Raw genomic sequence first — 26255 nt, 5'->3', positions numbered from 1 at the left:
AGGGCGTGACACGTTTCCTGTCTTCTCAGTAATCCACAGAGCATCACTCTCCTGAGTCTCATACCCTCTCCTCAGTAATCCACAGAGCATCACTCTCCTGAGTCTCATAATCCCTCAGTAATCCAGAGCATCACTCTCCTGAGTCTCATACCCTCTCCTCAGTAATCCACAGAGCATCACTCTCCTGAGTCTCATACCCTCTCCTCAGTAATCCACAGAGCATCACTCTCCTGAGTCTCATACCCTCTCCTCAGTAATCCACAGAGCATCACTCTCCTGAGTCTCATACCCTCTTCTCAGTAATCCACAGAGCATCACTCTCCTGAGTCTCATACCCTCTCCTCAGTAATCCACAGAGCATCACTCTCCTGAGTCTCATACTGTGGGTGTCAGACGAAGACCCTAAAAACTGTCCGATTCCAGCCACACAAGTCATATAGACCTGTTCTCTCTGCTACCCCACGGCAAACGGTACCGATGCACCAAGTCTGGAACCAACAGGACCCTGAACAGCTTCTACCCCCAAGCCATTAGCCTGATGAATAGTTAGTCTGGGTAGCTATTGGTTAACCATTTAACTATCTGCATTGAACTCTTTTGACTCATCACATACGCTGCTGCTACTGTCAATCATCTATCCTGTTGCCTAGTTACTTTACACTACTGACCTATATGTAAAAAGCTACCTCAATTACCTTGTTCCCCTGCACATCGACTCCGTACTGGTACTCGGTCGAAACGTTGATTATTAAATTATTGCACCTCCCCTAAACAGGTGTTCTACTCTGCTAACCAGCACCTCTCCAAAACAGGTGTTCTACTCTGCTAGCACCTCTCCTAAACAGGTGTTCTACTCTGCTAGCCAGCACCTCTCCTAAACAGGTGTTCTACTCCCCTAGCCAGCACCTCTCCTAAACAGGTGTTCTACTCTGCTAGCCAGCATCCCTCCTAAACAGGTGTTCTACTCTGTTAGCCAGCACCTCTCCTAAACAGGTGTTCTACTCTGCTAGCCAGCACCTCTCCTAAACAGGTGTTCTACTCTGCTAGCACCTCTCCTAAACAGGTGTTCTACTCTGCTAGCCAGCACCTCGCCTAAACAGGTGTTCCAAACCTCTCCTACACAGGTGTTTTCCACCTCTCCTAAACTTCCTGTATATAACCATGTTATTACCTGGTACATCCTTATATAACCATGTTATTACCTGGTACTCCCTGTATATAGCCATGATATTACCTGGTACTTCCTGTATAGAGCCATGTTATTATCTGGTACTTCCTGTATATAACCATGTTATTACCTGGTACATCCTGTATATAGCCATGTTATTACCTGGTACTTCCTGTATATAACCATGTTATTACCTGGTACTTCCTGTATATAGCCATGTTATTACCTGGTACTTCCTGTATATAGCCATGTTATTACCTGGTACTTCCTGTATATAGCCATGTTATTACCTGGTACTTCCTGTATATAGCCATGTTATTACCTGGTACTTCCTGTATATAACCATGTTATTACCTGGTACTTCCTGTATATAACCATGATATTACCTGGTACTTCCTGTATATAACCATGATATTACCTGGTACTTCCTGTATATAGCCATATTATCTGGTACTTCCTGTAAATAACCATGATATTACCTGGTACTTCCTGTATATAGCCATGATATTACCTGGTACTTCCTGTATATAACCATGATATTACCTGGTACTTCCTGTATATAACCATGTTATTACCTGGTACTTCCTGTATATAACCATGATATTACCTGGTACTTCCTGTATATAACCATGATATTACCTGGTACTTCCTGTTTATAGCCATGATATTACCTGGTACTTCCTGTATATAACCATGTTATTACCTGGTACTTCCTGTATATAGCCATGATATTACCTGGTACTTCCTGTATATAGCCATATTATCTGGTACTTCCTGTATATAGCCATATTATCTGGTACTTCCTGTATATAACCATGTTATTACCTGGTACTTCCTGTATATAACCATGGTATTACCTGGTACTTCCTGTATATAACCATGATATTACCTGGTACTTCCTGTATATAACCATGATATTACCTGGTACTTCCTGTATATAGCCATATTATCTGGTACTTCCTGTATATAACCATGTTATTACCTGGTACTTCCTGTATATAACCATGATATTACCTGGTACTTCCTGTATATAGCCATATTATCTGGTACTTCCTGTATATAACCATGTTATTACCTGGTACTTCCTGTATATAACCATGATATTACCTGGTACTTCCTGTATATAGCCATGTTATTACCTGGTACTTCCTGTATATAACCATGTTATTACCTGGTACTTCCTGTATATAACCATGATATTACCTGGTACTTCCTGTATATAACCATGATATTACCTGGTACTTCCTGTATATAACCATGATATTATCTGGTACTTCCTGTATATAACCATGTTATTACCTGGTACTTCCTGTATATAACCATGATATTACCTGGTACTTCCTGTATAGAACCATGATATTACCTGGTACTTCCTGTATATAGCCATGTTATTATCTGGTACTTCCTGTAAATAACCATGTTATTACCTGGTACTTCCTGTATATAACCATGATATTACCTGGTACTTCCTGTATATAGCCATGTTATTACCTGGTACTTCCTGTATATAACCATGTTATTACTTCCTGTATATAACCATGATCCTGTATATAAACCATGATATTACCTGGTACTTCCTGTATATAACCATGATATTACCTGGTACTTCCTGTATATAACCATGATATTACCTGGTACTTCCTGTATATAACCATGATATTACCTGGTACTTCCTGTATATAACCATGATATTACCTGGTACTTCCTGTAAATAACCATGATATTACCTGGTACTTCCTGTATATAACCATGATATTACCTGGTACTTCCTGTATATAACCATGATATTACCTGGTACTTCCTGTATATAACCATGATATTACCTGGTACTTCCTGTATATAACCATGATATTACCTGGTACTTCCTGTATATAACCATGATATTACCTGGTACTTCCTGTATAGAACCATGATATTACCTGGTACTTCCTGTATATAACCATGTTATTACCTGGTACTTCCTGTATATAACCATGATATTACCTGGTACTTCCTGTATAGAACCATGATATTACCTGGTACTTCCTGTATATAACCATGTTATTACCTGGTACTTCCTGTATATAACCATGATATTACCTGGTACTTCCTGTATAGAACCATGATATTACCTGGTACTTCCTGTATAGAACCATGATATTACCTGGTACTTCCTGTATATAACCATGTTATTACCTGGTACGCCATGCTATTTTTACTCGTCATTGTTATTCACTATTTTTATTTGATGTTTTTTCTTAATTGTGCTGGAAAAGTCAGTCACACACCACACAAACACAAGACACACTGTATTTCATTTGTTTATTAAATTCAACATGATCTCAGTAACCAGTTAAAATGTTCCTAGTGAACAGTGTGTGTATGAGAATAAAAACATACCTCCCAAATGGAACTCTATTCCCTATATAGTGCACTACATTAGACCCTCTTCCCTTTATAGAGCACTACTATAGACCAGAGCCATATTCCCTATATAGTGCACTACTTTATACCAGAGCCCTATTCCCTATATAGTGCACTACTTTAGACTAGAGCCCTATTCCCTATATAGTGGTACTACTATTGACCAGAGCCCTATTCCCTATATTGAGCACTACTTTAGACCAGAGCCCTATTCCCTATATAGTGGTACTACTATAGAACAGAGCCCTATTCCCTTATATAGTGCACTACTATAGACCAGAGCCCTATTCCCTATATAGTGGTACTACTTTAGACTAGAGCCCTATTCCCTGTATAGAGCACTATAGACCAGAACCCTATTCCCTATATAGTGCACTACTTTAGACTAGAGCCCTATTCCCGATATAGAGCACTACTTTAGACCAGAGCCCTATTCCCTATATAGTGCACTACTATAGACCAGAGCCCTATATAGAGCACTACGATAGACCAGAGCCCTATTCCCTATAAAGGGGACTACTATAGACCAGAGCCCTATTCCCTATATAGTGCACTACTTTAGACTCTTTTCCCTATATTGTGCACTATATAGGGAATAGGGCTCTGGTCTAAAGTAGTGCACTATATAGGGAATAGGGTGCCAGTCCTGGTCTAAAGTAGTGCACTATATAGGGACTAGGGTGCCAGTCCTGGTCTAAAGTAGTGCACTATATTGGGAATAGGGTCTAAAGTAGTACACTATATAGGGAATAGGGTCTAAAGTAGTGCACTATATAGGGAATAGGGTCTAAAGTAGTGCACTATATTGGGAATAGGGTCTAAAGTAGTACACTATATAGGGAATAGGGTCTAAAGTAGTACACTATATAGGGAATAGGGTCTAAAGTAGTGCACTATATAGGGACTAGGGTTCCATTTAGGACACACAAACTGAGCACCCCATGAGAACAACATGGGAGGAAACCATAACAACGAAGAGTAAACAAAACAACTGCTGGAGAAAAATTATTGAACTTTTGGAATTTATTTACCGGTGTGTATATCTGTACCGGTGTGTGTGTGTGTTTTTCTGTACCGGTGTGTGTGTGTATCTGTACCGGTGTGTGTGTGTGTGTGTGTGTTCCCGGCGGTCAACGGAACCAACTGGAGAGACAATATGGACCGGTATCACTGCCTCAGTACATGTCAGTTTTGTTCATTTAAAAGGATACTTCAGGATTTCTTTTTTAAATTATTTTAAAAATCTACTTCCTCAGTCAGATGAACTCTGTAGATACCATTTATGCTAGCACAGTATCCCTTTAAATCCCACAGTATCCCTTTAATTCCCACAGTATCCTTTTAAATCCCACAGTATCCCTTTAATGAATCACACAGTATCCCTTTAACGAATCCCACACTATCCCTTTAAATACCACAGTATCCCTTTAATGAATCCCACAGTATCCCTTTAAATCCCACAGTATCCCTTTAAATAACTTTTTTTTTTTTAAACAAAAACTGTAAATGACATTTTTAAAAAAAGACAACAAAATGAAAAGTGAATATTTAGGAGGAGAGGCAACGCTGTCTTGTTGATGATCGCTATGTCTTATAATGTTAATAATAATAATATTCAATATTTAAATCTCAATAAATATATTCTGCGACGGAACCATTTGGGATTGTCTTTACACATCGGCTTTTCCATTTAGATCTGCTCACTTGATTTCACTTTGTTGTTCAAAATCACCAGCTGCTAATAAATAATTAATTAATTGAATAACAAAATAGAAGTAGATTTTTTTTTTCAGTACAGAATTTTGACATTGTTTGATATTGGAATATTATACGATAAAATAGAAACTAAATATACTGCCATAAAATATAATAGGTGGATGACGTAAAAATAAAATACAGTACATTTAAAGTAAAAAATAAAAAAAAGTCACTAAATTTTTAAATCATGTTTTATAAATACATATGGTCAAAAGTCAATACTATTCAAGTATCATTATTGCCAAGATATAAAATAAGCGCTAAAGTAAATGAAGTTTTCTTCAGTTTGATCTATAATTCCCTTGTTTACCCGACCTATGGGGTTTGGGTAGATGCTATGTGGGATCCTTAGGACAACCCAACCCTACCCTAAAACCCTACCCGTACCTTAACCCTAAACTTAACCCTCTTCTTAACCCTCTGCTTAACCCTAAACTTAACCCTCTTCTTAACCCTAAACTTAACCGTAACAATTTTAAATGTCAACTTCAAACGGGGTGACGTCAGAGTTAGACGTCCGGAGGGATCCCACTTAGCATGTACCTTTGCCGCATAGAGTAACACTGTGAGCAGAATGAATGCAGCCCTTCCTGAGTCAACTTAACACATGAATTACAGAATGGCCGTCTTTTGAAAACCAAACAACCCCAAAAAACGAAACCAACCAAACATCCAACACAAAGGTAAAATGTCTCCGTAACAAACTAGGCACATAGTGGATGTTGTTCACCTCCGCCATCCCTGTGTTCCCTCCTCTCACACAGCGGGCGATGATGGAGGGATGATCAGAAGAAGGCAGGGTTCTGATTAGGGGGGATATAGAGTCTCTGTGGGGTGGTGGGAGAGAGAGGGTAGGGGAAGGCTCTGGTACAGCCGTATGAGAGGAGACCGGGGCTGTTGGAGACAGGAGGAGGAGAGAGAGAACCGTAGGAGACGGGAGGAAGAGGAGGAGAGAGCGAACCCGGGGAACTACCGTTGAGGAAGGAACAGTCTGAGAGAGGAAGGGATAGAGTAGAGAGAACAGTTAAAAAAAAAATAATAATAATAATCGGTCAATTGATCGCAAACTTTTATTTTAAAAGATACAGGTCCATAATAATTTCGACATACTTTTAACCAGGTATATTATTATTACTATTATTATTATTATTATTACTATTATTACTAATGGTCCTTCTGTAGCTCAGTTGGTAGAGCATGGCGCTTGTAACGCCAGGGTAGTGGGTTCGATCCCCGGGACCACCCATACGTAGAATGTATGCACACATGACTGTAAGTCGCTTTGGATAAAAGCGTCTGCTAAATGGCATATATTATTATTATATTATTATTATTATAAACGTTAAATAGTCATTATTAAAAAAAAATCCACAAATAATACTTTCCCCCTAAATCCCATCGCGGACCACATTAAAGGATGCCACCGGTTATGAGTCACTGCTCTAACAAGTGTCAAGGTGTTAAGCGCGTGTTTAATTACTAACCCAGGTTCCAGAGTGCATTCTGGGCTGCCAGCTCCTTAGCGTCCTCCAACACCGTACACACCTTGTCTGGCATGAAGCTACTCCTCGTCGAAGAGATCACGACCTAACGGACACAAACACACACGCGCAGACAGGAGAATTAAAAGGATGCCCCCCCCAAAAAAAAAATCTTAGAGATGTAGTTAAATCAGAACATGGTTCAGAGATACAGTATGATCCTAGTGGTCGGCTGTAACTTGGGTTGCTGCCTTTCCAGACTACTTCCTATAGGTCTATGTATGACGAGGTACATTCATTTAAGTCGTTGTTCATATGGCTGACACCAGCTCTCAAAAGTATTTTGTAGACTGCTGTGTAGTCACGTGGGTCAGCCAGACTAGATCGTTGTAGGAATGTTTGTTTTTGGTAAATAGTGTGTAGTAGTAGTAAAGGTGGTGAAAATAATGACTGAATAAATGGCAGGGTAGCCTAGCGGTTAGAGCATTGGACTAGTACCCGGAAGGTTGCAAGTTCAAATCCCCGAGCTGACGAGATACAAATCTGTCGTTCTGCCCCTGAACAGGCAGTTAACCCACTGTTCCTAGGCCGTCATTGAAAATAAGATTTTGTTCTTAACTGCCTTGCCTAGTTAAATAAAGGTAAAATCAAAATGAATGAAAGTACTAATTAACAACAAATTAATTAATGAGACATATACCCACCTTGTATATGAGCATTAGCTTCCCCTCTTGTCCCAGTGTAGAGTAGAGGTAGTACTCAGGTAGAGCCCAGCTGTTCTTATAGCAGTAGTACTCTAGCAGAGTCACCGCTGAACTAAACTGACCTAGTAACAACATATATAGTATTATTACAGTATATTATATAGTATTATTAGTAGTAGAGGTAGTACTCAGGTAGAGCCCAGCTGTTCTTATAGCAGTAGTACTCTAGCAGAGTTACCGCTGAACTAAACTGACCTAGTAACAACATATATAGTATTATTACAGTATATTATATAGTATTATTAGTAGTAGAGGTAGAGCCCAGCTGTTCTTATAGCAGTAGTACTCTAGCAGAGTCACCGCTGAACTAAACTGACCTAGTAACAACATATATAGTATTATTACAGTATATTATATAGTATTATTAGTAGTAGAGGTAGTACTCAGGTAGAGCCCAGCTGTTCTTATAGCAGTAGTACTCTAGCAGAGTTACCGCTGAACTAAACTGACCTAGTAACAACATATATAGTATTATTACAGTATATTATATAGTATTATTAGTAGTAGAGGTAGAGCCCAGCTGTTCTTATAGCAGTAGTACAGAGTCAGAGTCACTGCTGAACTAAACTGACCTAGTAACAACATATATAGTATTATTACAGTATATTATATAGTATTATTAGTAGTAGAGGTAGTACTCAGGTAGAGCCCAGCTGTTCTTATAGCAGTAGTACTCTAGCAGAGTTACCGCTGAACTAAACTGACCTAGATTGATAATGGCGCCAGAAGGAATGGCTGCCGTTTCAACGGGCTCCTAACCAATTGTGCTACATTGTGTTCTTCCCTCGCATTGTTTGTAACTTATTTTGTACATAATGTTTCTGCCACCGAAAAGACCGAAAAGAGCTTCTGGACATCAGAACAGCCATTACTCACCTCGAACTGGACAAAGAAATGTTTCTTTAATGAGTCTGACGTGAAGGATATACTGTTGCTCCTGTATTTCAAGGCTACCCTTCTACCCGTCAAACTCAGTGCCTCTTTGATTGACATCGTGGGAAAATCAAAAGAGAATCAGCCAAGTGCAGCTTGCTGTTGATAGCTAATTTGTCTTATTTAGCTAGCTTGCTGTTGCAAGCTAATTTGTCCTGGGATATAAACATTGAGTTGTTATTTTACCTGAAATGCACAAGGTCCTCTACTCCACCAATTAATCCACACATAAAACGGTCAACCCGAATCGTTTCTAGTCATCTCTCCTCCTTCCAGGCTTTTTCATCTTTGAACTTATATGGTGATTGGCATCTAAACTTTCATGGTATTACTATACCGACCGGCAACACGGTTCTTCTTTCAATAACCCACGTGGGTATAACCAATGAGGAGATTGGAGAGGCAGGACTTGCAGCGCGATCTGCGTCAGAAATAGAAAGGACTTCTATTTTAGCCCGTGGCAACGCAGATGCTCGTTGACGCACGCAAGCAGTGTGGGTGCAATAATTGAATAACATATATTTCTAAATTTATTTTGCAACGCTCGCGTGTGGTCAGCCTGTCAGTGTATGTAAACTTCCGACTTCAACAGTAGCCTCGTTACTTTAGTTTATTCAGTAAATATTTTCATAATTCTATTTTCCAAAAACTGTATTGTTGGTTATTAAGGGCTTGTAAGTAAGCTTTTCGCAGTAAGTAACCTGTTGTATTCGGCGCATGTGACAAATTAAAATGTATATTTGATTTGATTTGTGAACAACATATAGAGCATTCGGAAAGTATTCAGACCCCTTGACTTTTTCCACATTTTGTGATGTTACAGCCTTGTTCTAAAATTGATTAAATAGTTTTTTCTCCCTCATCAATCTACACACAATACCCCATAATGACATCACAATAACCCATAATGACATCACAATACCCCATAATGACATCACAATACCCCATAATGACATCACAATACCCCATAATGAAAGCAAAAACAGGTTTAGTTTTTTTTGCAAATGTATTATAAACCTGAAACCTGAAATATGACATTTACATAAGTATTCAGACCCTTCACTCAGTACTTCAGCACCTTCGACAGTGATTTCAGCCTTGAGTCTTATTGGGTACGACGTTACAAGCTTGGCACACCTGCATTTGGGGAGTTTCTTCCATTCTTCTCTGCAAATCCTCTACACCTCTGTCAGGTTGGATGGGGAGCATCGCTGCACAGCTATTTTCAGGTCTCTCCAGAGATGTTCGATCGGGTTCAAATCCTGGCTCTGGCTGGGTCACTCAAGTACATTCAGAGACTTGTTCCGAAGCCACTCCTGCAATGTCTTGGCTGTGTGTTTCGGGTAATTGTGCTGTTGGAAGGTGAACCTTTGCCCCTGTCTGAGGTCCTGAGTGCTCTGGAGCAGGTTTTCATCAAGGATCTCTCTGTACTTTGCTCCGTTCATTTCCCCCTCGAGCCTAACTAGTCTCCCAGTTCTTGCCGCTGAAAATAATCCCCATAGCATCATGCTGCCACCACCATGCTTCACCGTAGGGATGGTATTGGCCAGGTGATGAGCGGTGCCTGGTTTCCTCCAGACATGACGCTTGGCATTCAGGCCAAGGATCTGAATACTTACGTAAATAAGATGGTTTTATTTTTTAATAAATTAGCAAACATTTCTAAAAATATCTATATATTTTTGCTTTGTCATTATAGAGTGTTGTGTGTAGATTGATGATGATTTTTAAATTTGTGTGTAAGGCTGTTTAAAGGCTGTGATGTAAACCATTTGGAAAAAGAGAAGGGGTCTGAATGCTTTCTGAATGCACTGTATATAATATAATAATATCACAATCATAATATCATAATATAATATGATCATCATAATCATCATCAGCAGGTTGGCCCTCTCCTATTCTCGCTATACACCAAGTCACTTGGCTCTGTCATAACCTCACATGGTCTCTCTTATCATTGCTATGCAGACGACACACAATTAATCTTCTCCTTTCCCCCTTCTGATGACCAGGTGGTGAATCGCATCTCTGCATGTCTGGCAGACATATCAGTGTGGATGACGGATCACCACCTCAAGCTGAACCTCGGCAAGACGGAGCTGCTCTTCCTCCCGGGGAAGGACTGCCCGTTCCATGATCTCGCCATCACGGTTGACAACTCCATTGTGTCCTCCTCCCAGAGCGCCAAGAACCTTGGCGTGATCCTGGACAACACCCTGTCGTTCTCAACCAACATCAAGGCGGTGGCCCGTTCCTGTAGGTTCATGCTCTACAACATCCGCAGAGTACGACCCTGCCTCACACAGGAAGCGGCGCAGGTCCTCATCCAGGCACTTGTCATCTCCCGTCTGGATTACTGCAACTCGCTGTTGGCTGGGCTCCCTGCCTGTGCCATTAAACCCCTTCAACTCATCCAGAACGCCGCAGCCCGTCTGGTGTTCAACCTTCCCAAGTTCTCTCACGTCACCCCGCTCCTCCGCTCTCTCCACTGGTTTCCAGTTGAAGCTCGCATCCGCTACAAGACCATGGTGCTTGCCTACGGAGCTGTGAGGGGAACGGCACCTCAGTACCTCCAGGCTCTGATCAGGCCCTACACCCAAACAAGGGCACTGCGTTCATCCACCTCTGGCCTGCTCGCCTCCCTACCACTGAGGAAGTACAGCTCCCGCTCAGCCCAGTCAAAACTGTTCGCTGCCCTGGCCCCCCAATGGTGGAACAAACTCCCTCACGACGCCAGGACAGCGGAGTCAATCACCACCTTCCGGAGACACCTGAAACCCCACCTCTTTAAGGAATACCTAGGATAGGATAAGTAATCCTTCACCCCACCCCCTAAGTTTTAGATGCACTATTGTTAAGTGACTGTCCCACTGGATGTCATAAGGTGAATGCACCAATTTGTAAGTCGCTCTGGATAAGAGCGTCTGCTAAATGACTTAAATGTAATGTAAATGTATATGGATTTCCTGATTCTGGGAATCTTTTAAACAGGATATCTAGAAATCATGGGATTTTTTAAAACCAAACTTTTGCAACCCTAATCCTCACCTGGTTTGAGTGACAGCAGGCTGGTGGGGGAGAGACTGGAGCCAGCGAAGATGGGATACACACACCTCTCTACATCCCCTGTTCCTATATAGAGATCATTATACATCATATATTACACACACCTCTCTACATCCCCTCCTAGACACCACCTTCATCATCATCATCATCATCATATATTACACACACCCCTCTATATCCCCTGTTCCTATATAGAGATCATTATACATCATATATTACACACACCTCTCTACATCCCCTCCTAGACACCACCTTCATCATCATCATCATCATATATTACACACACCCCTCTATATCCCCTGTTCCTATATAGAGATCATTATTCATCATATATTACACACACCTCTCTACATCCCCTCCTAGACACCACCTTCATCATCATCATCATCATCATCATATATTACACACACCCCTCTATATCCCCTGTTCCTATATAGAGATCATTATTCATCATATATTACACACACCTCTCTACATCCCCTCCTAGACACCACCTTCATCATCATCATCATCATCATATATTACACACACCCCTCTACATCCCCTGTTCCTATATCATCATTATACATCATATATTACACACAACCTCTACATCCCCTCCTAGACACCACCTTCATCATCATCATCATCATCATCATCATCATATATTACACACACCCTCTACATCCCCTGTTCCTATATAGAGATCATTATACATCATATATTACACACAACCTCTTCCTCCAGACACCACCTTCATCATCATCATCAACATCATCATATATTACACACAACCTGTTCCTCCTAGACACCACCTTCATCATCATCATCATATATTACACACACCTCTCTACATCCCCTGTTCCTATATAGAGATCATTATACATCATATATTACACACAACCTGTTCCTACAGACAGACCACCTTCATCATCATCATCATCATCATCATATATTACACACAACCTGTTCCTACAGACAGACCACCTTCATCATCATATATTACACACAACCTGTTCCTACAGACAGACCACCTTCATCATCATCATCATCATCATCATCATATATTACACACAACCTGTTCCTACAGACAGACCACCTTCATCATCATCATCATCATCATATATTACACACAACCTGTTCCTACAGACAGACCACCTTCATCATCATCATATATTACACACAACCTGTTCCTACACTGACCACCTTCATCATCATCATCATCATATATTACACACAACCTGTTCCTACAGACAGACCACCTTCATCATCATCATCATCATCATCATCATATTACACACACAACCTGTTCCTACAGACAGAATACCTTCATCATCATCATCATCATCATATATTACACACAACCTGTTCCTACAGACAGATCACCTTCATCATCATCATCACCATTTATTACACACAACCTGTTCCCACAGACAGACCACCTTCATCATCATCATCATCATATATTACACACAACCTGTTCCCACAGACAGACCACCTTCATCATCATCATATATTACACACAACCTGTTCCTACTGACAGACCACCTTCATCATCATCATATATTACACACAACCTGTTCCCACAGACAGACCACCTTCATCATCATCATCATCATCATCATCATCATATATTACACACAACCTGTTCCTACAGACAGACCACCTTCATCATCATCATATATTACACACAACCTGTTCCTACACTGACCACCTTCATCATCATCATCATCATATATTACACACAACCTGTTCCTACAGACAGACCACCTTCATCATCATCATATATTACACACAACCTGTTCCTACAGACAGACCACCTTCATCATCATCATATATTACACACAACCTGTTCCTACAGACAGACCACCTTCATCATCATCATATATTACACACAACCTGTTCCTACTGACAGACCACCTTCATCATCATCATATATTACACACAACCTGTTCCTAGAGACCACCTTCATCATCACCATATATTACACACAACCTGTTCCTACAGACAGACCACCTTCATCACCATATATTACACACAACCTGTTCCTAGAGACCACCTTCATCATCACCATATATTACAAACAACCTGTTCCTAGAGACCACCTTCATCATCATCATATATTACACACAACCTGTTCCCACAGACAGACCACTTTCATCATCATCATCATCATCATCATATATTACACACAACCTGTTCCCACAGACAGACCACCTTCATCATCATCATCATCATCATATATTACACACAACCTGTTCCTACAGACAGACCACCTTCATCATCATCATATATTACACACAACCTGTTCCTACAGACAGACCACCTTCATCATCATATATTACACACAACCTGTTCCTACAGACAGACCACCTTCATCATCATTATCATCATCATCATATATTACACACAACCTGTTCCTACAGACAGACCACCTTCATCATCATCATCATATATTACACACAACCTGTTCCTACAGACAGACCACCTTCATCATCATCATCATCATATATTACACACAACCTGTTCCTACAGACAGACCACCTTCATCATCATCATCATATATTACACACAACCTGTTCCTACAGACAGACCACCTTCATCATCACCATATATTACACACAACCTGTTCCCACAGACAGACCACCTTCATCATCACCATATATTACACACAACCTGTTCCTAGAGACCACCTTCATCATCATCATATATTACACACAACCTGTTCCTACAGACAGACCACCTTCATCATCATCATCATCATCATCATATATTACACACAACCTGTTCCTACAGACAGACCACCTTCATCATCACCATATATTACACACAACCTGTTCCCACAGACAGACCACCTTCATCATCATCATCATCATCATCATTTACACACAACCTGTTCCTACAGACAGACCACCTTCATCATCACCATATATTATTACACACAACCTGTTCCTACAGACAGACCACCTTCATCATCATCATCATATATTACACACAACCTGTTCCTACAGACAGACCACCTTCATCATCACCATATATTACACACAACCTGTTCCTACAGACAGACCACCTTCATCATCATCATCATATATTACACACAACCTGTTCCTACAGACTGACCACCTTCATCATCATCATATATTACACACAACCTGTTCCTACTGACAGACCACCTTCATCATCATCATCATATATTACACACAACCTGTTCCTACAGACAGACCACCTTCATCATCATCATCATCATCATATATTACACACAACCTGTTCCTACAGACAGACCACCTTCATCATCATCATCATCATCATATATTACACACAACCTGTTCCTACAGACAGACCACCTTCATCATCATCATATATTACACACAACCTGTTCCTACTGACAGACCACCTTCATCATCATCATCATATATTACACACAACCTGTTCCCACAGACAGACCACCTTCATCATCATCATCATCATATATTACACACAACCTGTTCCTACAGACAGACCACCTTCATCATCATCATATATTACACACAACCTGTTCCTACACTGACCACCTTCATCATCATCATCATCATATATTACACACAACCTGTTCCTACTGACAGACCACCTTCATCATCATCATATATTACACACAACCTGTTCCTAGAGACCACCTTCATCATCACCATATATTACACACAACCTGTTCCTACAGACAGACCACCTTCATCACCATATATTACACACAACCTGTTCCTAGAGACCACCTTCATCATCACCATATATTACAAACAACCTGTTCCTAGAGACCACCTTCATCATCATCATATATTACACACAACCTGTTCCCACAGACAGACCACTTTCATCATCATCATCATCATCATCATATATTACACACAACCTGTTCCCACAGACAGACCACCTTCATCATCATCATCATCATCATCATCATATATTACACACAACCTGTTCCTACAGACAGACCACCTTCATCATCATCATCATCATCATCATCATATATTACACACAACCTGTTCCTACAGACAGACCACCTTCATCATCATATATTACACACAACCTGTTCCTACAGACAGACCACCTTCATCATCATTATCATCATCATCATATATTACACACAACCTGTTCCTACAGACAGACCACCTTCATCATCATCATCATATATTACACACAACCTGTTCCTACAGACAGACCACCTTCATCATCATCATCATCATCATCATATATTACACACAACCTGTTCCTACAGACTGACCACCTTCATCATCATCATCATATATTACACACAACCTGTTCCTACAGACAGACCACCTTCATCATCACCATATATTACACACAACCTGTTCCCACAGACAGACCACCTTCATCATCACCATATATTACACACAACCTGTTCCTAGAGACCACCTTCATCATCATCATATATTACACACAACCTGTTCCTACAGACAGACCACCTTCATCATCATCATCATCATCATCATATATTACACACAACCTGTTCCTACAGACAGACCACCTTCATCATCACCATATATTACACACAACCTGTTCCCACAGACAGACCACCTTCATCATCATCATCATCATCATCATTTACACACAACCTGTTCCTACAGACAGACCACCTTCATCATCACCATATATTACACACAACCTGTTCCTACAGACAGACCACCTTCATCATCATCATCATATATTACACACAACCTGTTCCTACAGACAGACCACCTTCATCATCACCATATATTACACACAACCTGTTCCTACAGACAGACCACCTTCATCATCATCATCATATATTACACACAACCTGTTCCTACAGACTGACCACCTTCATCATCATCATCATATATTACACACAACCTGTTCCTACAGACAGACCACCTTCATCATCATCATCATCATCATATATTACACACAACCTGTTCCCACAGACAGACCACCTTCATCATCATCATCATCATCATAATATATTACACACAACCTGTTCCTACAGACAGACCACCTTCATCATCATCATCATCATATATTACACACAACCTGTTCCTACAGACAGACCACCTTCATCATCACCATATATTACACACAACCTGTTCCCACAGACAGACCACCTTCATCATCATCATCATTTACACACAACCTGTTCCTACAGACTGACCACCTTCATCATCACCATCATATATTACACACAACCTGTTCCTACAGACAGACCACCTTCATCATCATCATCATCATCATCATATATTACACACAACCTGTTCCTACACTGACCACCTTCATCATCATCATCATATATTACACACAACCTGTTCCTACAGACAGACCACCTTCATCATCATCATCATATATTACACACAACCTGTTCCTACAGACAGACCACCTTCATCATCATCATATATTACACACAACCTGTTCCTACACTGACCACCTTCATCATCATCATCATATATTACACACAACCTGTTCCTACAGACAGACCACCTTCATCATCATCATATATTACACACAACCTGTTCCTACACTGACCACCTTCATCATCATCATCATCATCATCATATATTACACACAACCTGTTCCTAGAGACCATCTTCATCATCATCATATATTACACGCTCCCGTCCCACAGACACACTGACCTGTTCCAATGTAAAGACTCTCCAGGCGAGGTAGGCTGAGAGGTCGTAGAGGAGTCCCTACCTCCATCCCTCCTCCTCCTAAATACACCAATAAGTTTAGAACATCAATGTGCACCACAGTTACTTCTTGATATTACAGTTACAACTACTATTACTACTGCTGCTACTGCTATTACTACTACTACAACTACTATTACTACTATAACTACTGTTTCTACTACTACTACTATTACTACTACTACTACTACTGCTGCTACTGCTATTACTACTATTACTACAACTATTATTACTACTACAACTACTATTACTACTACTATTACTACTACCACTACTATTACTGCTATTACTACTACAACTACTATTACTACTACAACTACTATTACTACAACTACTGTTTCTACTACTACTACAACTACTATTACTACTACTATTACTACTACCACTACTATTACTACTGCTGCTACTGCTATTACTACTACAACTACTATTACTACTACAACTACTATTACTACTACCACTACTGTTACTACTGCTGCTACTGCTATTACTACAACTACTATTACTACAACTACTGTTTCTACTACTACTACAACTACTATTACTACTACTATTACTACTACCACTACTATTACTACTGCTGCTACTGCTATTACTACTACAACTACTATTACTACTACAACTACTGTTTCTACTACTACTACTACTACTACTACTACTGCTGATAGTACTACTACTGTTACTACTACTGCTGTTAGTACTACTACTGTTACTACTACTGTTACTACTACTGCTACTGCTGCTGTTACTACTACTACCACTACTACTACTACTGTTTCTACTACTACTACTACTACTGCTACTACTGTTTCTACTACTACTACTGCTGCTGCTGTTACTACTACTACTGTTTCTACTACTACTGTTACTACTACTACTACTGTTACTACTACTACAGCTGTTACTACCACTACTACTGTTACTACTACTACTGCTGTTACTATTACTACTACTGTTACTACCACTACTATTACTACTACTGTTACTACTACTACTGCTGTTACTACTACTGTTACTACCACTACTGCTGCTACTACTGCTACAACTACTACTACTGTTACTACTACTACTGTTGCAACTGCTACTGTTACTACTACTACTGTTGCAACTACTGCTGCTGTTACTACTACTACTGTTGCTACTGCTACTACTGTTGCAACTGCTACTGTTACAACTACTGCTGCTTCTACTGCTACAACTACTACTACTGTTACTACTACTACTGTTACTACTACTACTACTACTACTGTTGCTACTACTACTGCTGTTACTACTACTACTACTGCTGCTACTACTGTTGCTACTACTACTACTGCTGTTACTACTACTACTACTACTACTGTTACTACTACTACTAGTACTGATGCTGCTACTACTATTACTACTATTGTTACTACTACTACTACGGTTGCTACTACTACTACTGCTGTTGCTACTACTACTACTACTGTTACTACTACTACTACTACTACTGTTACTACTACTACTACTGTTGCTACTACTACTACTGCTGTTGCTACTACTACTACTACTGTTACTACTACTACTACTGTTGCTACTACTACTACTACTGTTGCTACTACTACTACTACTGTTACTACTACTACTGTTGCTACTGTTGCTACTATTATTTCTACTGTTGCAACTACTGCTGCTACTGTTGCAACTACTACTGTTACTACTACTACTGTTGCAACTACGGCTGCTACTACTACTATTGTTGCTACTACTACTACTGTTGCTACTACTACTACTACTGTTGCAACTACTGCTGCTACTACTTCTACTACTGTTGCTAATACTACTACTACTACTACTACTACTGTTGCTACTACTACTACTGCTGTTACTACTGTTACTACTACTGTTGCTACTACTACTACTGCTGTTGCTACTACTACTACGGTTGCTACTACTACTACTGTTGCTACTACTACTGCTGTTACTACTACTACTGTTGCTACTACTACTACAACTACTACTGTTGCTACTACTACTACTGATGTTGCTACTACTACTACTGTTGCAACTACTACTGTTACTACTACTACTACTGTTACTACTACTGCTACTGTTGCAACTACTACTACTACTACTGTTGCTACTACTACAGCTGTTACTACTACTACTACTATTACTACTACTACTACTACTACTACTACTGCTGTTACTACTACTACTACTGTTACTACTGCTGTTACTACTACTGCTGTTACTACTACTACTACTACCACTACTATTACTACTGATGCTACTACTACTACCGATACTACTACTACTACCACTACTATTACTACTGTTACTACTACTACTGTTGCTACTACTACTACTGTTGCTACTACTACGACTGTTGCTACTACTACTACTACTACCGATGCTACTACTACTACTGTTGCTACTACTACTACTACTGTTACTACTACTACTAGTACTGATGTTACTACTACCACTACTATTACTACTACTACTGTTGCTACTACTACTGCTGTTACTACTACTACTGTTGCTACTACTACTACTACAACTACTACTGTTGCTACTACTACTACTACTACTGCTGTTGCTACTACTACTGCTACTGTTGCAACTACTACTGTTACTACTACTACTACTGTTACTACTACTGCTACTGTTGCAACTACTACTACTACTACTACTGTTGCTACTTATGCTGCAGTAGTTTATGTGTCGGGGGGCTAGGGTCAGTTTGTTTATCTGGAGTACTTCTCCTGTCCTATTCGGTGTCCTGTGTGAATCTAAGTGTGCGTTCTCTAATTCTCTCCTTCTCTCTTTCTTTCTCTCTCTCGGAGGACCTGAGCCCTAGGACCATGCCCCAGGACTACCTGACATGATGACTCCTTGCTGTCCCCAGTCCACCTGGCCATGCTGCTGCTCCAGTTTCAACTGGCCTGGGCCCTAGGACCATGTCCCAGGACTACCTGACATGAGGACTCCTTGCTGTCCCCAGTCCACCTGGCCATGCTCCTGCTCCAGTTTCAACTGTTCTGCCTTACTATTATTCAACCATGCTGGTCATTTATGAACATTTTAACATCTTGGCCACGTTCTGTTATAATCTCTACCCGGCACAGCCAGAAGAGGACTGGCCACCCCACATATGCTCTCTCTAATTCTCTCTTTCTTTCTCTCTCTCGGAGGACCTGAGCCCTAGGACCATGCCCCAGGACTACCTGACATGATGGCTCCTTGCTGTCCCCAGTCCACCTGACTGTGCTGCTGCTCCAGTTTCAACTGTTCTGCCTTATTATTATTTGACCATGCTGGTCATTTATGAACATTTGAACATCTTGGTCATGTTCTGTTATAATCTCTACCCGGCACAGCCAGAAGAGGACTGGCCACCCCACATAGCCCGGTTCCTCTCTAGGTTTCTTCCTAGGTTTTGGCCTTTCTAGGGAGTTTTTCCTAGCCACCGTGCTTTTACACCTGCATTGTTTGCTGTTTGGGGTTTTAGGCTGGGTTTCTGTACAGCACTTTGAGATATCAGCTGATGTACGAAGGGCTATATAAAAAATTTGATTTGATTGATTTGATACTACTACTGCTGTTACTACTACTACTACTGCTGCTACTACTATTACTACTACTACTACTGTTGCTACTACTACTACTACTGCTGTTGCTACTACTACTGTTGCTACTACTACTACTACTACTACTGCTGTTACTACTGTTACTACTACTGTTGCTACTACTACTACTGCTGTTACTACTACTACTACTACCACTACTATTACTACTGATGCTACTACTACTACCGATGCTACTACTACTACCACTACTACTGTTACTACTACTACTACTGTTGCTACTACTACTACTGTTGCTACTACTACGACTGTTGCTACTACTACTACTACCAATGCTACTACTACTGTTGCTACTACTACTACTACTGTTACTACTACTACTAGTACTGATGCTACTACTACCACTACTATTACTACTACTACTGTTGCTACTACTACTGCTGTTACTACTACTACTGTTGCTACTACTACTACTACAACTACTACTGTTGCTACTACTACTACTACTACTGCTGTTGCTACTACTACTACTGCTGCAACTACTACTGTTACTAACTACTACTGTTACTACTACTACTACTGTTACTACTACTGCTACTGTTGCTACTACTACTGCTGTTACTACTACTACTGTTGCTACTACTACTACTACAACTACTACTGTTGCTACTACTACTACTACTACTACTGCTGTTGCTACTACTACTACTGCTACTGTTGCAACTACTACTGTTGCTACTACTACTGCTGTTACTACTACTACTACTGCTGCTACTACTATGTTGCTACTACTACTGTTGCTACTACTACTACTACTACTGCTGTTACTACTGTTACTACTACTGTTGCTACTACTACTACTGCTGTTGCTACTACTACTGTTGTTACTACTGCTACAACTACTACTGTTACTGCTACTACTACTGTTGTTACTACTACTACAACTACTACTGTTACTACTACTACTACTGTTGCTACTACTACGACTGTTGCTACTACTACTACTACCGATGCTACTACTACTACTGTTGCTACTACTACTACTACTGTTACTACTACTACTAGTACTGATGCTACTACTACCACTACTATTACTACTACTACTGTTGCTACTACTACTGCTGTTACTACTACTACTGTTGCTACTACTACTACTACAACTACAACTGTTGCTACTACTACTACTGCTGTTGCTACTACTACTACTGCTACTGTTGCAACTACTACTGTTACTACTACTACTGTTACAACTACTACTACTACTACTACTGTTGCTACTACTACTGCTGTTACTACTACTACTACTGCTGCTACTACTATTACTACTACTGTTGCTACTACTACTACTACTGCTGTTACTACTACTGTTACTACTGCTGTTACTACTACTACTACTGCCACTACTATTACTACTGATGCTACTACTACTACCGATGCTACTACTACTACCACTACTATTACTACTGTTACTACTACTACTACTGTTGCTACTACTACGACTGTTGCTACTACTACTACTACTACCGATGCTACTACTACTACTGTTGCTACTACTACTACTACTGTTACTACTACTACTAGTACTGATGCTACTACTACCACTACTATTACTACTACTACTGTTGCTACTACTACTACTACTGCTAATACCATCACTACTACTTCTGCTACTACTGCTACTGTTGCTACTGTTACTGTTGCTACTATTACTACTACTACTGTTGCTACTGTTACTGTTGCTACTATTACTACTACTACTACTGCTAATACCATCACTACTACTACTACTACTACTGTTGCTACTGTTACTGTTGCTACTATTACTACTACTACTACTGCTAATACCATCACTACTACTTCTGCTACTACTGTTACTGTTGCTACTGTTACTGCTACTATGTATTTTGTAGCTATCAATTGTCCCGTAGATATTTGCGCATATTAGCAGACTTATTTAAGGTCAAACTTCACATTTCTCTAGTAAAGGCTACTAATATATCAGTAAAATGTCCTCTGTAAGTGGTCAGTTCATTCAAGGTCAATCGTCTGGGGTTTATTTACCTCCTCCCATCATGCCTCCATCCTCACGTCCCTGGAAGAGAAAATTCCCGGTGGAGGACACATCGCCGTAGGGACCCACAAGGTTACTGTTACCGACATAACCACGGTTACCGAACCGCCGACCGCCCTCTTTACTGAAAGAGGAAGAACATCACTTTATCTACTTTCACACAAACAGACAAACACGGGTTGGAGCCGAGCAGTTCTAGGGGGTTAAGTGCCGCCTTGCTCAAGGGCACATCCCATTGGTGCTGGGAGTCGAACAGGCAACCCTTCGGTATAGCTGACTCGCCTCCCTTTCATCCGTTTGTGTTTTTTTAACACTTGACTGTTTTTAACTGTAAAAGTGTGTTGCATTTTAAATACAAGTTTGATTTGATTTACCTGACAGGCTTGGCGAGGGTGACCTCGATCGTGGCTCCATCAATCAGTGCTCCGTTCATCAGGTGTAAAGCCGTCACTGCGTCCTCACGGGAGTGGTAGTGGACAAACGCATAGTCTGTCAATTTCTACAGGAGAACAGAAAAACACTATTGAAAACAGACAGAAACAGAAAACACAGAAAAATACTCAAGAAAACAGACAGAAAAATACTATTGAAAACACAGAAAAATACTCAAGAAAACACAGAAAAATACTATTGAAAACACAGAAAAATACTATTGAAAACAGACAAAAATACTATTGAAAACATTGAAAACAGACAGAAAAGTGTCTTCTTGTTTTCACGTCACAAGAGGATGACAGAGCAATTTACTGGTTCACTGATATTGTCAGCTAATTTTGGCCTTTCAAAAGAGTATAGACAGGAGGAAGAGAGGACTGATATTTTGACCTTTCAAAAGAGTATAGAGAGGAGGAAGAGAGGACTGATATTTTGCCAATTTAATTAGCAGTCCACATTGCTTTCAACCCAACCCCAATATATCCACCCTCAAAGGGAAGGATTGTATTGGCCTTTTCAAAGATAACTCAGTATCTGGCTTTATTCTACTGATAAAAACGGGTCCATTTAAGGCAGTTTCGAGACCAAAATAAGGCCACAAATATTGATGAATAAAATTACTTTCAAGAATTCCGCAGTAACACTCAGACACCAATACCTTGACTCTCTCCACAGTGCCAGGTTTGAATCTAGAGAACTCCTGTCTCAGTGTCTCTTCAGTAGTAGTCATCATCAGGTTTCTAAAAAAAAAAGAGTTTATTTTATTGACAAGTTATTAACAGGGTTGATTCCCCCCCTTTCCCAACACACACACACACACCACACACACACACACGGAGACACACACACGGAGACACACACACACGGCCACGGACAAACACACACACACACACACACACACACACACACACACACACACACACACACACACACACACACACACACACACACACACACACACACACACACACACACACACACACACACACACACACACACACACACACGGAGACACACACACACACGGAGACACGCACGGAGACACACACGGAGACACACACACACACACACACACACACACACAGCTTTTGATTGCTGATAGATTGACCTAATGCACGGTTCTGTCTGTCTGTCTGGTGACTGACCTGCCTATACTGATAGATAGACCTAGTACACGGTTCCGTCTGGTGACTGACCTGCCTATACTGATAGATAGACCTAGTACACGGTTCTGTCTGTCTGGTGACTGACCTGCCTATACTGATAGATAGACCTAGTGCATAGTTCTGTCTGTCTGGTTACTGACCTGCCTATACTGATAGATAGACCTAGTGCACGGTTCTGTCTGTCTGGTGACTGACCTGCCTATACTGATAGATAGACCTAGTGCATAGTTCTGTCTGTCTGGTTACTGACCTGCCTATACTGATAGATAGACCTAGTGCACGGTTCTGTCTGTCTGGTGACTGACCTGCCTATACTGATAGATAGACATAGTGCACGGTTCTGTCTGGTGACTGACCTGCCTATACTGTGCCCCTCTCCTCTCTCTCTCTCTCAATCCCTCGCTATCAAGTGGAAGATGTGGAAGATGTTTTCTTTCAACTAAATGTCTTGGCAAGTCAAACTATATGAGGAGAGAGTGGTCTGTGTGCAGGGAGCTCGAGATTATTTGATTGACAGCTCTGGTCGCCTCGTCATGGACGTTACTCCTGCTTCAGAAGCGACATTCTTTTACAGGTCGTAAAATGTCAGTTCAACGTTCTTAACTATCTCCAGAGAAGTTCTCCTGTTTGCTATTTACAAATCTACAGCGTATCCTTACAGACAAACAAACATGCCGTAGGCGACGCGCTTTCAAGAGTCATTTATAACTACGTGGGTAAATACGAGGGAAAGGGAGATATATATATATATACCTATTCAGCTGTAGATCTGAACGCATTCAACTGAAATGTTGTCTGCCGGATTTAACCCAAAGCTTTCTGAATCATCGGCCTAAATCGACCATCCACGACATCCACGCCCCGGGGGAACAGTGGGTTAACTGCCTTGCTCGCAGGCAGAAATGACAGATTTTTTTTTTTTTTTGCCTGTCTGCTCAGTTACTGGCCCAACGCTCCAACCCGCCATTTATTGCCTGTCGCTATCGGTTACACATACATAATAGGACCGTTATTCACACACACACACACACACACACACACACACACACACACACACACACACACACACACACACACACACACACACACACACACACACACACACACACACACACACACACACACACACACACACACACACACACACACACACACACACACACACACACACACACACCTGACGTAGAGCACTCTGACACGTAGCATGGTCTCCTCGTCAACATCCTTCTCTGGTTCGGCCCAGTCCACCTGGATAGTGTGGCCCCACAGCTGAAACGTACCTGGAGACACCCCCCCCCAAAAAAAGAAATTCAGTTTTCTCCATTTAGTTTTATCAGGTCACAATTTTTTCCTACGTTTTCAAGATTTCGCTCTCAAAACATAACATTTCTAAATAGAAAAGCATAAAAAAAAATGGGTGTTCTAAGTCCATTAGGATGCTTAAACCACATCAGGATACCCCATTTTGAGGTCTGGGAAAAATGGAAGGAACTTATATTTTCGGGTGTACCCTTTAATTCAACTGCTCGCCAGCCGGAGACCGTCGTGACTGAAGAGCAAAACAAATGGGTCACTGGACTGATAAAAAAAAAAAACAATAACATGATATCATTCTGCCAGTTAGGTATTAGGCTACTTTGTTGTGAACATTTAATTGAGAAGGTTTTTGGAAAACCTTTGCATCTACCAGAAGACGGCTGTCATCAGCATCCTCGCTAACGTCTTAGCTATCCTCGCTAACGTCTTAGCTATCCTCGCTAACGTCTTAGCCGTCTTAGCTATCC

The 26255-nt window shown here is 40.7% G+C and overlaps 1 protein-coding gene across 3 annotated transcripts in view; it reads right to left on the bottom strand.

Moving 5' to 3' along the window:
• Positions 1-4421: 4421 nt before the first annotated feature.
• The window catches only part of rbm46 (RNA binding motif protein 46), a 34103-nt gene continuing 12269 nt past the window's right edge, over positions 4422-26255 (bottom strand). For 2 of the 3 annotated variants that reach the window (XM_046319952.1, XM_046319953.1), the window contains exons 8-16: positions 25649-25751; positions 23964-24045; positions 23245-23369; positions 22861-22994; positions 17192-17269; positions 11556-11639; positions 7515-7636; positions 6814-6916; positions 4422-6320 (exon numbers count right to left, since the gene is read on the bottom strand). In XM_046319952.1, coding sequence (XP_046175908.1) covers positions 6115-6320; positions 6814-6916; positions 7515-7636; positions 11556-11639; positions 17192-17269; positions 22861-22994; positions 23245-23369; positions 23964-24045; positions 25649-25751 — 1037 coding nt within the window. In that variant the 3' untranslated portion in view covers positions 4422-6114. Of the gene's footprint in view, positions 6321-6808; positions 6917-7514; positions 7637-11555; positions 11640-17191; positions 17270-22860; positions 22995-23244; positions 23370-23963; positions 24046-25648; positions 25752-26255 lie in introns of those variants that run through there. The other variant, XM_046319954.1, reaches the window with a different exon arrangement.

Source organism: Oncorhynchus gorbuscha, linkage group LG21, assembly GCF_021184085.1.
Source record: "Oncorhynchus gorbuscha isolate QuinsamMale2020 ecotype Even-year linkage group LG21, OgorEven_v1.0, whole genome shotgun sequence".
NCBI lineage: Eukaryota > Metazoa > Chordata > Actinopteri > Salmoniformes > Salmonidae > Oncorhynchus > Oncorhynchus gorbuscha.
The sequence above is the reverse complement of the archived record's forward strand: the minus strand, read 5'-3'. Positions and strand labels throughout refer to the sequence as shown.